The sequence below is a fragment of the Poromitra crassiceps genome, assembly GCF_964638095.1.
Source record: "Poromitra crassiceps genome assembly, chromosome: 9".
In the NCBI taxonomy this organism is placed as follows: domain Eukaryota; kingdom Metazoa; phylum Chordata; class Actinopteri; order Beryciformes; family Melamphaidae; genus Poromitra; species Poromitra crassiceps.
Genome location: NC_139630.1, coordinates 9,269,689 through 9,286,174, shown reverse-complemented (window position 1 = coordinate 9,286,174; position 16,486 = coordinate 9,269,689). Strand labels below are relative to the sequence as shown.

The 16,486-nt window shown below is 43.9% G+C and overlaps 1 protein-coding gene across 1 annotated transcript in view; it reads left to right on the top strand.

The window, feature by feature from the left end:
- rfx6 (regulatory factor X, 6) overlaps positions 1 to 15,686 on the top strand; it is a gene marked incomplete at both ends in the record, with an annotated part of 86,698 nt that extends 71,012 nt beyond the window's left edge. Inside the window, 5 exons of the mRNA XM_083642847.1 lie at positions 7,241 to 7,430; positions 8,249 to 8,316; positions 11,892 to 12,006; positions 14,452 to 14,655; positions 15,529 to 15,686. Coding sequence (XP_083498973.1) covers positions 7,241 to 7,430; positions 8,249 to 8,316; positions 11,892 to 12,006; positions 14,452 to 14,655; positions 15,529 to 15,686 — 735 coding nt within the window. The remainder of the gene's footprint in view (positions 1 to 7,240; positions 7,431 to 8,248; positions 8,317 to 11,891; positions 12,007 to 14,451; positions 14,656 to 15,528) is intronic.
- Positions 15,687 to 16,486: the final 800 nt, after the last annotated feature.

Below are 16,486 nucleotides of genomic sequence, written 5' to 3'. Positions count from 1 at the left end.
TCTGGCTACTGTACCCCTTACGGTTTTTGCCGTGCATACTGTTTTAGCGGAGAATAAAAAGAATAAATATAGCCGCAAGCGGCGATGCGGGGTCCAAGCTTCCGGTGACTTGGGGGGTGTATGTCAGATAATATAGACACTGAATTGCACATTTAATCAGAGTTGGTATGTGCACAAGTGCACAACGTTTGGTTGAGATTTGGTGACCTGACCGGGTTCAAGCAGTAGTAGCAGTAGTAATAGTAGTGTTAGTGTATATCTGTGTAAGTGTGTATATGTGTGTGTGTATATATGTGTGTGTATATGTGTGAGTATATGTGTGTGTGTGTGTGTGTGTGTGTGTGTGTGTATATGTGTGTGTGTGTGTGTGTGTGTGTGTGTGTGTGTGTGTATGTGTGTGTGGCGTGTGTGTGTGTGTGTGTATAGGTGTATATGTCTGTGGCAATGTGCACTGGAGCTAGCGGCTGAATTACACCAACTAAGGTACAACCTTGCTACAGTGAACATTTAAGCTAGAATCAGGGTGTAAATGACATTTTCAAGTCAACTTGGCATCTCAGGGCTTGTGGAGAGTTTGATTACACCAGGTGAGCAGTATGGAAGCATTCTATCTATTTGTTTATTTGTATGTTTTTGCTCATGGTCAACTTCACTCAGCAGACAGCTCTGTGCCTGTTGTGGTTAGAGTACAGTTCTATCTCTGTGTGTGATGCGTCCAGAGTGCTTTACCCAGTACACCGACTGCATGCAAGTACCGCATAGTACCCCACTTCAAATAAACCAAACTATACCTTTCACAAATCAACTCAATAAGTGTCAAACTAAATGAATGCCTGCTAAACTGTTTTCGGATGTGCGAGATGTGCAAAATAAATAAGCATTGTTTCCGTTTTCGGTGGAGTGTCCCTTTAAGGCCAAAACTAACATCTCAGTTGGCTTTAATTAAAACACAAGATAGGAATACATTTCAAATCACAACACATTGCCATCACTTCAAATTACCTTCATACCTCCCTTTACATAACATTGAAAATATATTTCAGATTGTGTAAACCTCCCTTTAAACTCACGGATTTGGCTTTTGGAGGTTTCATTCAGCAGGTTTCAAAGATAAGTTGAATTGGATGTTAAAAAACGTTCCCTCTATACTGCCAACTGTCTTGCACCATCTCCATTCATCAGTGATTCAGTGCACCTGGTACAGAGCCTGACCACAGCCCAACTCTGATTGGCTCAGAGTGATGTCAGTCACACTGCAGGATTACAAGCCCGCCAACTTCTGTTTCATGTAAAATACATTGGTGATACATTTTGCAGTGTAAACATTGGTGAACTGAGTTTACAATTATCAAATTATGTGTTCTTAAGTTAAAGCAACTCTGCTCAACATGTGGTAAAATATCAGTCAGGATGAGCGGTTAATGAGTGTCACACCTATGAACAGGTGAGGGCAATGTGACCCCTCAGCACTGGACCCAGATAAAACCACAAGGAAAGATGGCAGGCACACAGCAGGACAAGGTGCAGGGTGATTTTATTTTCCCAACATCAAAAGTGACAGTGAGGCAATCAGCATGTTGTCTGTGGATAAGAACACAAACATAATTATTTACCCAAATACACAATGTTAACAAGCAATCCAAATTACATCAAACTAGCAATAAACAAACAATGTAACAATCAATTAAAGCAACAATAAACAATATATTTTAACCATGCTAAAGAAAAAAACATATGCAATTCACCTTTAAGGTCAGCATGAGTTGGACTGGCTCACAGCACCTCTGTAGCAGCAGACTGGGGTTTGGGGCAAGTTTTGCACTTCTTTTATAGCCATAGCTCCACCCATCTCCCCACCCACGTGGCACAATCCACAAGTGAGTGAGTGAAGCACTCCGGGAGATGAAGTACACCAGTGGTGGCCATTTTAGTGTGCGTGTGCGTGTGCGTGTGTGTGTGCGCGTGTGCGTGTGCGTGTGCAAACAGACAAAATAGTCATAGGAAGTAGTATGTTTAGCAATAAAAAACAATATAACAATCAAACAAACAATAAACAATATATTTTAACCATGGCTAAAGAGAAAAACATATGCAATTCACCTTTAAGATCAGGATGGCTTGGAATGGCAATTCAACAATGGCTAACAAAACTACAACTTACTTAATAATGCATCTGAAGGGAGGATAAACACCAAAGGACCGAAACATCAACACAGCCTCTACTGCAGTAACGGACACACACTGAGTGTAGAGGCTGATTAGCGTCTTAAGTGCAGGTGTGTGGTGATCAGTCCAGAATTAGGTGCAGGTGTGGTGTATATGTGTGTGCGTGTGTGTACGTGTGTGTGTGTGTGCGCGTGTGTGTGTGTGTGTGTGTGCGCGTGTGCGTGTGTGTGTGTGTGTGTGTGTGTGCTTTTGATGACTATAGCCAGCACCCTGCATTGCAGCTTGTCATGCAGTCCATTTACCATTAAGGACATGTCTGTATTACACACATAATCCACCACTTTACATTAAAAGTCTGCCCTGAATGGAGATGTTTGAACTAATTGGTGTGGGTTGTGCTGTTACAATGGAAGTAAAGTAAAGGTAAAGTCCCACTGATTGTCACACAATGTGTGAAATTTGTTCTCCGCATTTGACCCATCCCCTGGGGGAGCGGTGAGCGCCGCGCTCGGGAATCATATGGTGATCTAACCCCCCAATTCCAACCCTTTGATGCTGAGTGCCAAGCAGGGAGGCAAATGGGTCTCATTTTTATAGTCTTTGCTATGACTCGGCCGGGGATCGAACTCACGACCTCCCAGTCTCAGGGCGGACATTCAGACCACAAGGCCACTGAGCTGGACACATGAGTGACAAGGATAATTCAGATTTAATTCTCTTTTTGGACCTTTCACATCTGAAGACACAATAATGTATTGGAATGTTTTTCCTTTCATATATCTGAAAGAAGGCTCCCAGCAAACACAATTACATCATGATGATGTTCTGATATCATCTTTCAGTGACGTCCAGGACTAGGCCAAATCACAGCCGATTTGGGGATCATTTAGACATCTACACAGGAATGTCAAGAGGACGTCGAAATATGACGTTACCATAAATAGGCATATTCAGTTATTCTGCTATGTACACAGTGTGTATTCAGCAGCGTTATACATAATTATATCCAGATTAACCTTTATTCTACATTTTCAAAAAATAAAACAGTTACCTGGCCGTGGTTTGAACCCAGGACCTCCAGCTTTGGTGTCTGCTACTTTACCCCTACACCATCCTTCCACAGCAATGACAAGGCACGGATATAACCTTATTATGGCATAAACTTGTTTTTATTCAAACGTGGGTGTCAAGTCTTTGTGGATCGGGCATTACTGTGTGACATCTAAACCAACTATGTATTATGCTACAGCAGATGCAGAACCCCAAAACACATTAACCCCACCCAAAATGCTACATTCCAACTTCCAGTAGTAGTAGTAGTAGTAGTAGTAGTATTAGTAGTAGTAGTAGTAATAGTAGCAGAAGTAGTAATAGTAGTAGTAGTAGTGTTGGTAGTAGTGGGAGTGGTAGCAGAAGTAGCAGCAGTAGTTGTAATTGACCGGTTAATGAGTTGTGGGCAATTTAGTGTTGGCGTGTGTTTCATTAAAAGTTTAGAGATTTATCATTTCAAAACGGTTTCACGTATCCAAAATCCTTTACTAACCTTAGGTCGGGGTAGCCCATAGATGACCCAGAAAAAGTTTTGTGTGTGTTAGGGTTTGAAGAAGTGTTTTTCATATTTGCTTAATCATGTTTTATCTGTTGGCTGTTTTCTGCCACTCTGCTGACTGAACGGTTTACTGCACTGTGACCTATATATTTTACAGCTTGTGCAGGAATGGAACAGTCATGTGTGTGTTTCTGTCAAAATGAGATGACCTATGTAAAAAGGATGTTCACTTGTGCGTGCTGTGCTTTAAAATGAGGAAGTCTTCATCTAACGTTGCAGAATAACAGCTCGCGCAGTCAGCGTTCAGTCCAACCGTTGTTGATGTGTGTTGAAATTATGCATACGTGTACTATCTGATAAACAGGAACTGGGAGGATCATTTCTTCATGTTGCTTCATGTGTAAACCACGAGTTATAGTAAATAAAAGACTAAGCACGGAGCGTGGAGAGCAGAAGTGTTTTGGAGACGGGCAGAGGTGCCGCTCGACACTGTCTCCTTGTTCAGCAAGTAAAACTGAGAACTCGAGTCCTGTCTATCTTTGAGTCTGAGTGGTTTACGATCTTGGTAAAAGAGCCTGGGGAAGCTTGTCTTACAACCAAGCGCTCCATCTGGTAAAATATCCCCAACATTATTGGTCCTGCGAGCCGGATCCCAACATCGTTGACCAGGAGAGAGGGAGGGAACGACACACCGCAAGTCTGTCGACAGCCGGGGTCAACAGCCGACCCTGAAAAGTCCTGGGGCGTGAATTCGGGCCCAGGCCGGTATCCTGTCCAGCCTTCTTCTCTTCAGGAAAACGATCGACGGGAATCCAGATCTAACCACAGACCTCAGATACACGGTAAGGAAATTGGTTTCTCCGCCATAAGGAGGTTTGATAAGAAATTGGTTTCTCCACCATAAGGAGGTTTGGTTTCTCCGCCTGAAGGAGGTTTGAAAGAAACTATAGTTCTCCCTGGAGAGGAGGTTAAAATAAGAGAAGTGAAAGTACTTGTGGTGAATGAAGTGAAAGAGTGTGTATGTGCGAGTGATACGAATGTCACCAGTGGACTTGAATTGAAGTACACAAAGTGGGTGAATGAGGAATAAAAGTCCTAAAGAAGATTATTTTTTTTATTTTTTTGGGGGGAAAATGAAGGTAAATGATCCTCACCTATAGAGGAACATTTTATATATATATAACAGAGAGCGAAATAAATTGTGTTATTAGGCACACACCTTCATTTGTGAAAGGAGTGGGTATTATACTGCGAAGCAGAGTTTCATTGTATGAGGGGACGCCCTATTTTACAGTGAAACTGTGATACGCAGGAATATAGTGATTTAATCAAGATAGGCGAGTATAGTGACTTTATATGCCTGTATTAATAGTTATTATTAAAAGATTTGGAGTTTTATTAACATCAACAGTAATTTGACGCTTATGAAAAAACTGTTTGTGGAAGAAAATACACCATAGTTGATGCGCGCAGCTTCTAACCAAGGGTCCGGGTGCAGCCAAATGGCCGCGGGTGTGATGTGCTGGCACTTTTGCTGTGTGAGTGAGCTTTGGCGTTCAAGCAGGAGAAGTCTGTGAGGAAGCGCCGCCTGTCTGGCGGAGATGCGGCTACAGAGCAGAGAATTGTAAATAGATATTGTTATAAATGGTAAATTTGGTCATGGAATGTGACCTCCAAATTATGCAATTTATTGGAGAACGATTCGAGTATTAAGCGATGGTGTGGCTATTTCACTGTGCATTATGAATAGGCTTGCTGTTACTGTAGCCTATTATAGCCTATTATATTATTGATTATATTTGGCTGCATGCGCGGGATCACTGAGGTAATGTTATTTTAAAATAAGAGCCTTTGGCAAGCAAATTCTGAGGAATCGATATTTGATCAAACTGCGTGAATTACATGTTTCTTGGCCAAAACGTGGGATTTTTTCCCTCGGTCTGGCCTACGCCCTGCACCCTAAATTTGCGGCTAGGCCGTCCTGCGACATGGGCGTAAATAGGCTGTTGTGAAGTCAGCTCACACTTAGCCTACAGTAAAACGACCGTGAAGCCGGGATTAATATTGCATGAGATACGTCACGCTATGCATGAAAGCGAGTCTGAACATCATCACGGTAGTATTGTAGTAATCATAATAACGGTTGATTTGTTAAGAGATAATGTGCGATGCGGAAATGGAGACGGCTTCACAGTGGATGCAAGTCGGAGGAGAAGAGGTGGAAAGAGTGAGAGCGCTCGGTTGAATGATAATAAATCGTGCTGTTTCTGACGCGGTTCCTCTGATTAACGTCTTCCGATGTAAAATATGTCCCCAATTTGTTTCAAATTGTTGCTGGATAATCATATTCCGTTCCTGGCTCCGATTGATGTCCAGCAGGATGCATGCAGCAGCATGTTTTAGTTTGCGGGGTGAAGTTAGCCAGTACTAAGAATGCAACTGTTTCCGTTTTTAACTGAACTGATTTTCAAAGTAAAATTAGCTTTTGTGACCAAAATGCGAGACAATAAAATAGATATGGTGGATCCGATAGAGGTATAGATATGGAATGTTATTTTATGGCCTATGGATTATACAAATAGATATAATAGGCGTCACATAGATAATATGTCCTCCCAACTAGTAGACCGAATGCATGGAAGAAAATAGTACATTATTATTATGATAATACTAATTTTTTAAGACCATGAACAAAGAGATTGAGTGGACGTTTGCAGCTAATGAGGCGTTTGCAACAACAAAACATTGCCTAGTGAGCTCGTGCGTCTTAGCTTTACCTGATTATGACAAAATGTTTGTACAAATGGTGGATTGCAAAAATGGATTTATGACATCTGTCCTTACCCAAAAACACGGAACCAAACAAAGCGACTTGATCCCGTGTCAATGGCACTTCCCCTCTGTGTACAGGCAGTTTGTGCTCAGAAAAAGAGGATGTGAAAGCAGGAGGCTCCCTCACACACTAATAGCTCTTACTGAAGCATGCAAACAGGCCCAAGGCAGAGATATTGCAATGTGGAGAGACAGTCGGTGTGCTCACTCCACTATTCACGTGTTCGCTGCACAATGGGCGAGAAAAGTCTCTATAAAATAGCCTCACACCTGAGCCATGGGCGTTGCCATGTCTCAACAGGGGGAATGAGATAATAGGAAAACACTTCTACACATATAACTACACAAAATTTTCAAAACAATTTTGTAGATCATGTATGATATGTTGTAGACATAATTCACAGGGAAATGAGAGACCTGCAAGAGGAAAGTTCCCTGCAGTATCATTTCCTTGGCAATATTTGCATATGGATTTTATTCAACTAAATCCATGCCAAGGATATAAGTATTGTTTAGTCCTGATATGTCCTTTCTCTAAATGGGTTGAAATAATCCCAGCCAAACATGCAGACGCCATCACAGTAGCAAAAGCTATATGCAAAGTCATAATACCAAACCATGGGATCCCAGAAAAGATATACAGTGACAGTGGCTCGAGCAAATAAATTGCCAGAGATTTCTTCTGCCCTACAGGACACTCGTGTGGACCCAGGTGACGAAGTCCTCATCAAAGAGATCAAGCGAAAGAGCTGGTTCAGTCCACGTTGGATCGGCCCCTACAAAGTCCTGCTGACCACTCCGACTGCCCTGAAGATCGCTGAAAGAGACACTTGGATTCATCAGACACATTGCAAAAAGGTGATACCTTTCCCTCCAGCCGACGGTTAGTGGCAGGAAGTCCGACTACAAAGGGTGGCGTTTCTTATAAACGCTAGTCTCAATTCGGTGAAGAAAACAACTGAAGCCACTAGCATTTAGAGATGGTCGGGAAGGTGTCAATTGGACTGTTCACAGTCACAGTGGTACTGATAACGATCAGACTGACAAGTGACAGTCCACTACCGGACAGAGACAAGAGGTGGACATACCGACAAGACCCGTGGAGCCCAGACGAAGAAGATAACGCACAACCAAGATTTAGAAATAAGTGGTACGCTTATGTGCATAAATTAGCAAAGAGCTTTGATAAAAATGATTGCTATGTGTGTTCAAAAATGCCTCTCTCATCTGACCAGGTTACTCTCTATGGGAGAGCTATGAGCAAGGCGCAGGCTAAGTGTTTTGCCAGCATGGCAGGGGTAGGTTACCAATCCTACCGCATCATAGTCAATGACACAGACCCCTATAGCACAGGCTTAAAGAAGGGAGTATGTGATTTAGAGTTTTGGGTAAACTTTAACCTGACCATTCGTCCCCAAAAAGGAAGAATGCGCCCCCAGAGAGTGATTATGGAAGGGAAAGTAGGTAGACACGCTATGTGTTACCGGCAGACAATTGGGTCTATTCCCGTGGGAAACCTTTCCTTTTCAGACTGTGTGGATAACCGTGCCCTTACGCAAGGGGAAGGCGCCCCAGTAAAGTCTGATGCGGCATCAAATGGCACATTTTGGGTGATGGGGGGCTGGTGGCTGTGTGGGGTTAATGCATATCCTGTGTTACCTGTAAATTGGACAGGAATGTGCACACCCATTTTTGTATCAGACCACACCTTCTTCCTGGGGACCGAGAGCAAAACTGGAACCCCGACTGGTCTGCGCAGGAAGAGGGAGGTGCCCCAGTTCAAACCACATGATTCGATTTATGGGACAGATGTTCCAGCTGAATTTAAGCATTGGAATCAAGGTACCAAAGTCATGCTAGCTCTGTTCCCTTGGGTAGGCGTGGCCAAGAACATGTTAAGACTTGAGACGGTTGATTACCGCCTGGGCGTGTTTATGAATGCGTCCATAATAATTGAATCTGCCCAAAATCGTGAAATTAGCGCACTACGCACTATGGTGATGCAAAACCGAATGGCCTTAGACTTGCTCACAGCTGCTTCAGGAGGGACCTGTGTGCTATTGAATACAACTTGTTGTACATACATTACTGATGAAGTACATTCCCCGAATATGACTGCTGCGATGGACCGACTGCTGGCTCTGCAGAAAGCCATGACCGCAGACCATGCTGGTACTACCTATGACTGGTTCAGCTGGTTGTGGTCGGGCAGCTGGGTCCAGAGGCTGATCAGAGGAGGAATCATCGTCCTGTGTGTAATTATCGTGATATGCATATTTATGGCTTGTTGCATTTCAGGTGTTAAAGTTTTGACAACCCGGCTGGTGTCAAATGCATTTGTACAATATGTCATGTTGCAGCAAGTGGAAGCAGTACAAGAAGATTACACACGTCCCAACGATCAAACCAAACTGTAAAGCCAAGTACTTATGTTTTATAAATGACGATGAGGTTAGAAAATGTGAATAACAAGTTAACCTGCATCTGAATATGAGAGAAACAAATGTATAAGGTAAAAATGAAAAAAAAGTAGGGATTGTTAGGGTTTGAAGAAGTGTTTTTCATATTTGCTTAATCATGTTTTATCTGTTGGCTGTTTTCTGCCACTCTGCTGACTGAACGGTTTACTGCACTGTGACCTATATATTTTACAGCTTGTGCAGGAATGGAACAGTCATGTGTGTGTTTCTGTCAAAATGAGATGACCTATGTAAAAAGGATGTTCACTTGTGCGTGCTGTGCTTTAAAATGAGGAAGTCTTCATCTAACGTTGCAGAATAACAGCTCGCGCAGTCAGCGTTCAGTCCAACCGTTGTTGATGTGTGTTGAAATTATGCATACGTGTACTATCTGATAAACAGGAACTGGGAGGATCATTTCTTCATGTTGCTTCATGTGTAAACCACGAGTTATAGTAAATAAAAGACTAAGCACGGAGCGTGGAGAGCAGAAGTGTTTTGGAGACGGGCAGAGGTGCCGCTCGACACTGTCTCCTTGTTCAGCAAGTAAAACTGAGAACTCGAGTCCTGTCTATCTTTGAGTCTGAGTGGTTTACGATCTTGGTAAAAGAGCCTGGGGAAGCTTGTCTTACAACCAAGCGCTCCATCTGGTAAAATATCCCCAACAGTGTGATTTGGCCAAACGGTCTAGGAGGAGCTCGCAAAAGTAGGTTTTTGATCAAATTCAAAATGGCGGAAAATCTACCACACAGAAATGGGCGTGGCCTAGTGGGTTAGATACATGATGCTCCAGGGAAACCAGTAGATGTGGAATTTTGATTCTACAGCTCGCAGTTCAGAAGTTATGGACCGACAAACATGAAATTGGCTGTTATAGCGCCACCATCTGGTGGATTGGTGTAATTTTTTTACTCTGAGTAGTGGGTGATGTCGTGAACCTGTGTGGAAAGTTTGGGTGATGGGGGGTGTATGGTTTCTGAGATCCACACACTTTTAGGGCAGGAAAAGAACAAAAGTAAATACACAAAAGTTTAAACATTTATCATTTCAAGACGGTTTCACGTATCCAAATTCTTTCTAAGATTTTAAATCAGGGAAGTCCAGAGATGACACACAAAAAGTGTGGGCTCATTTGGGCAAATGGCCTAGGACGAGTTCGTTTTTTTTTTTTTTGAGAAAGTCCAAGATGGCGGAAAATCTAGGCACACGCAAATGGGCGTGGCCTATATGGATAGATGCGTATTGATCCAGGGAATACAGCCGAAGTGGAATTTTGATTCTACGCCTCACGGTTCAGAAGATATGGACCATAACGCGAAATGGTCTGTTATAGCGCCACCATCTGGCCAATATGGCTAATTTTTTGTCTCTGAGTAGTGGGGCACATTTCCAACCTATGTGCAAAGTCTGGCTACTGTACCCCTTACGGTTTTTGCCGTGCATACTGTTTTAGCGGAGAATAAAAAGAATAATAATAAACGGAACAGATACAATAGGGATCCACGCACTTCGTGCTTGGACCCCTAATAAACGGAACAGATACAATAGGGATCCACGCACTTCGTGCTTGGACCCCTAATAAAAGAGGAATAATGACATATGCACATTATCCATATGAAAATCGGTAGTTACAGACAAGACATATACATCTACACAGGACCGCCGCTACGTACACGTGCACAACGCGCTGAGCGTAGGGCACCAAGTGTCGCAAGAGGCCTCCAGAGCAGGAATACCATGGTCAGACAGTGTGGTGGATGCCCCGCAGTTTGGTAATGCCCGTTCTAAGATTAACTCTCCACACGGCCAGTTTGTCATTCCTTGTTTTGAACTGGCCACGGTGCCCCCTTAAAAGAAAGTTGTGGGATCTCCTCGTTAAACTACATGGGACGCAGTAAACAAACTCAGTAAACAAACTCACGTTTCCCTCGGTCACCAGTCATCATCCTGGATATCAGTACAGTAGTGCGAGATTCTTCCCCCTCCTGCAAATATGTAACGTAGGCTGCGTAAATACAGTCTTGTGTAGTGGAAGCGATCATCTTGCTCTATAATGACCTGGGACCTTACTCATACTCTTTGCAGGCAACGAGTACTGAATTATGTGAAAGTTGGCCGCCGAGAGCTGCAGGGCCAGCTCGGCGAGCTGCAGGACGGGCAAGGCCGCGTAGCGCGCGCGATCCCTAGTTTTACAAAATGTCTATGGAAAATAAAAGGCGGATGAAAGGTCTCTGGTACCCATGTTGAAGCAGGAAGTGTGATGTCATAATTGATCATAATGTATAGATGATTTCACTGATGATGTCACTCTTGACATGATGTCACTGTTGAATGTTATGATGCCACAGTGATGATGTCATAATTGATGATAATGACACCTGACATGTTACTGTTGACGGTTAGTGATTTCACTTATGATGTCATACTGTAAAGTGATGTCATATTTGAGGGCTATACAGTAAGAGTCTACTCTGCCAGCTTCAGGCTGCCTGATCTTAAATTCAGTTTAAGAGTTTAAGAGCTACTTAAACTTATGCAACATCCTCCAGTCTTTGTTGTTGCCAGCAAGTTGTCTGTTGCTAGTTCCAGTTGACCAAGTGTCAGGTGTTTCAAGCCTGTCAAGTGTCTGCGCATGGATCCACTAGCCCCCCAGCTTAACATGAAGTGACGTCGATTTGCGCTCTCTACAGTATAACATTACCGTTACTCATCATGTCACTCATCATAACGTTACTCAGGAAGTTAGTCACTTTTCTTTATGAGATACTTTTTTACTCTTGCTCAAGTAATTATGTGTTATGGGTACTTCTACTTAGGTAAATATATTATGAAGTAACTGCTTTCATTTAAGTACTGATGTTGTTAACTCTACTCACCACTGGCAGGCGGCGGCTCAGATGCTGGACTCGGCAGAGACGTACGGCTTTGTGGGGACCGCCGGCCTGAACCCGTCAGGCGGTGGGTATCAGGGACATGTCTACTCTGCTGCAGGACACAGTGGTAAGCAGGACGAGGACAATTCAGTTGGTGAAGTTTGTGCAGGAAAGAGCAACATTATCATTACTATAAAGCCCCCCCACAGATGATCTGCAGTCAAACAGCTCAGCGCCCGCTGTGCCGTTGTTTTCTATGGAGAGAGCGGTGCCTCCCAACTTGGCGTCGCGCACCGCACAAATGTTTCCACCTTGCGCTGAGGTCAAAGTTCAAATTATATAAACGTTGACCTACTTACTTACCACTGACCTTTCTCCGCTCTACCTCACGGTGAGAGAAGAGAAGATCGCTTATCATGTCAAGGCAGCTTAAAGCCCCAATCAGTAAGATTTTTGACATTTTTTTACTATAATATAAGAGCTTTTTAGTCATAGTACATGGTAGATTGACATGTAATAGGGAGACTCTCACCTTTATTTATCCCACACCGCCCTCCATTGGCCAGCCCTGGGACTAAGCAGTTTGCTGCCAGCGTCTTGTGGCAATAAAAAAAAAAAAAAAAAAGATGTGCGCATGCGCTGTACAGCGGAAGCGCTGTCTTCATGAAAACAAGGAAGTAACTCGGTGCGGATTTGCTACGAAAATGATGTTTCACGTAACTATGGATTATTATTTCATCACGTGGTGAGTACCCAACATCACAACATGTACATAGAGCTTTCTGCCGCTGTGTTTTGTTGACTTTGAACGGCGATATCGATATCGATACTAATGCACGCAGAGGGCGCAGTTTCCCCAATAGCAAAACTTGGAAAAGTTGCTGAATGGGGCTTTAAAGCAAGGAATCTCTGTGAGTGTGTGTGTGTGTGTGTGTGTGTGTGTGCACGTGTGTGTGTGTGTGTGTGTGTGTGTGTGTGTGTGTGTGTGTGTGTGTGTGTGTGTGTGTCCTTTGCATATCTTGAGAACTGGTCGTCCAATCTACTGCACACGTGGCAGGTGTATTGCTTTGGACCCAAGGACACGCAGAGTCGTATTTTGTATTCATGTTCAATATGAATAGACTTTGAATAAACAAGGGAACAGCGCTCTGTGCAGCAGCGGGATGAACGGGCACTGCACTAGTATTACTAAAATGACAAAATCAGAATAACATGCTATTCACTAACGATAACCCAGCGAGTGGAAAGCTGCCGAACAGCACAGGTAAAAATAATAAAATAAAATACTGTTACTGGGTTAGCACCCTTACAGAAAAACCATATGAACTTCACATGTGCAAAATGACACGTGATCAACATGTTAAATTTCACATGTGAAAACATGTGGAACACATGTGACACTGTAGGGTAAATGTAGGGTAAAAGGCTGGAGAGGAAAGTTGTTGCGTAATTCTGTGCGACTAAGAGCTCATGACAGAGGTTTTTGGAGTCAACAAAGGCCCAGTTGAGTGATACTCTTTTCAGAATATGTCCATGGAAAAATATGTATTGGGAAAATAACATTGAAGGCCAAAAATTATGTTTGGAGGGAAAAATACGCAGGTCATCTCTCTGAACATTGAGCAATATTCTGTTTGCTGCTGGCTTGTCCTGAAGCAGCACAGCCAGGTCACGATGACTTTGGCGTAGAGATAAGTGACATTCTTGCCAGGAAAATGTGTTTTGACTGACCAAGAGAGTATAAAACAGGGCTTCAGTAAGACGCTGCAGCTTTTTCACACATACTTCGCTTTCTGTATTTATTGTGACAGCATAATTTTGCTCTCACGCTATCACCATCTGTATCATGCTACTCTTAAGAATAAGGAGAAACGACACTGGACTGACTCCTCATTGAAGAACATTGCATTTCATACAGAGAAACCACATGAGGGTTTTCATGTTTTGTTTTGAAGGGAACAGTTATCTATTGTCCCTGAGCAAGAGGGGGCAGGAGCTCAAGAGTGGGGCTGCCCTGTTAGGATTTAGGCCGTCGATTAGACACGACAAAACCCATGTAAATTCCCATCTGATTACTGTTACGAGAATGAGCCATCAGGTGGCGCTCAGGGTTCACAGCATGAAGCACAGCTACCGAGAAAAGACTAGGGGTAGAAGAAGCATCAGCTTAGGCTAAGCTGACGTAGTTATGATCTCGTTATGAACCATGACTGGACATCAATCATAAAAACAATTACATGTGAAACCCATATACTCCACATGTGGAAAACATGTTGCTATACAACATGTGGCAAAACATGTTATAACATGTTTTCCACATGTGAAAATGTTCCAAAACCACACGCTTCCCATGGGTTTAACACGTGTTCCACAATGTTTTCACATGTGAAATTTAACGTGTCCACATGTTTCACCACATGTGGAGACATGTGAACCTCATGTGTCTTTTTCTGTAAGGGCACCCTAAAGGAAGGTTTTTCCATTGCTAAGACGCTTTGGATAGCCGAGGAACCAAATTACTAGCACAGTTCTACCTAACAGGACAACTGATTGCCAAACGTCTCTCTTTTAGCAGGTTACTATGGCAGTAGCACTTACCTGGACAGCCAGCGAATGAGCTCACTGGTGGAGCAGCACGTGTCGGTCATCAGCAGCGTGGGGAATCTCCGGCCCTTTCCTCCCACATACTCTGATGTCCACGACCCGCTCAACCTCCTGGACCAGCCAGGAAGGAAAACTCCAGGACCCTATTACACAGAGGCAGAAACTGGGACAGGTTAGCACCAACAGTCTATATAGCCCCATTTTGTAGTTTTACTAGTTGGGGAAAACTGTGCCCCCACTAAATAGTAAACTTCCCTGCTTGTCATGTTCGGATATCAGCATTATTTTAGCGTTTCTACTCGTACTCTCAACTTTGCTTACGTTTTCTGCAGTGTTTATAGCTGGTTCACTGGGAAAAATGCTCCAAGTATAACCAAATGTTATCGTCTCGACCCAGACTTGTTTCAGCGGGAAAACTGACTAGTCACACTGCTAATCAAGCTAGCAAGGGAAACACATTTCACTTGCTACACGCACTTCACAATAAAAGCACTCCGATAGGAAGTAACAACGGGATGTTTTTTTTAACCCCCCCCCCATTGTTTTTTTGTTCTCGCTTAAACCGAATGTTTTATGGTCACTCAAGATTCTCTGGATCATGTGTTTGGTTTGGTTCGAGCCATAAAACTCATTTGGATTTATCGAAATGTCTATGGAGAAAATGGACGCGGAACTTACTTCCGGGGCAAATTACGTCACGAAAAGTCACGTGCCTGTTGAGCTCTATTGCACAACTAGTTTCACCAAAATAATTCCATGAAGGGAAGGAAACACCCCCTTCACCCCCCCCCCACTTGTACCTTGCCACACCTTGGCTTTTGCTGAAATGACGCCACTGGTGGCTGGATTTAATCAGCCTTATTGCCTGCAACTGTGATGAGGTGATTAAGGTGAGGAAAGGTTGGAGGTCGGGAAGTGGTGGATTGTGGCAGTTGGAGTCCAGAAGTCACTATGCACAGTGACTTCACAGTGCACCTAATATGTGTGTACAGATGAGTACTGTCTACAAAACTGTCTGAAATCATTCACATTGCTGTCTCCACAGATCCTGCCCTCCCCTCCTCAGCCACTGCCCCCTGCATGTATGGGCCCTCTCACTTCAGCTCTCAGGATGCACTGCTGTCCCAGCGCGTGGCGTCCTCCTCGGTGTCGTCACTGCCGCCCATCAACACCGTCTTCATGGGTGCAGGAGGAGCACCGTGACCCGGCACAAACAAGCTTGCATTGGAGGAAGGTCCCGATAGGGTTCAGTTCACACCAAGGCCACCCTATTCAAACTAAAAGTGCACTTGGAGAGCATAGAACCCTGTGCCAATGCCAATACTCCAGTCTGCTATGATATGCACATTTTGTGAGTCGGATCAGAACCCTGACGCTGACCCACCCACGTCACCACAGCCACTCACCTTACCCAACCCTCGAACCCCGACTCTCTACGATCTTCCTATCCCTAGTTACGGCTTACCCCTTTCCATAGCGCCGCCATTTCTTGACCACACCCCCTCCCACTACTAAGATACACCTAGCCACTCCCCCTATCCACCCCTCATGCCCCAACTCTTGACATCTACGACCTTCCTATCCATAGCTATGGCCCCTTTTTCCTAGCCCTGCTCCCATCCATTGACCCGACGGGGAACGGATCTGCTCCAAAATGTGGAGGGTTCTTCCTGGGTCCATGCTAGACCTTTCCACCAAGTGTAATGAAAATCAGCCCAGTAGTTTTTTCTGTAATCCTGCTAACAAACAAAAAAGTCAAACCGAAAACCCGAAAACATAACCTCCTTGGCGGAGGTATCTACTACACCTGCCAGCTGCTTTTTCTGGTAAACCTATCTAGTACTGTTTGACCATCTGATGCTGTAGCTGCATTTATCACAAGGGCCAACAGCAGGTGTGTTCTGAGATGCCCTTCTGCACCCCTTTCTATTAGAAGTGCCCTTTTTGGCTGCCCTTCATAGGAAACAACCCTAACCCTGCCCTCTGCTGCCCTCTAGAGTGCC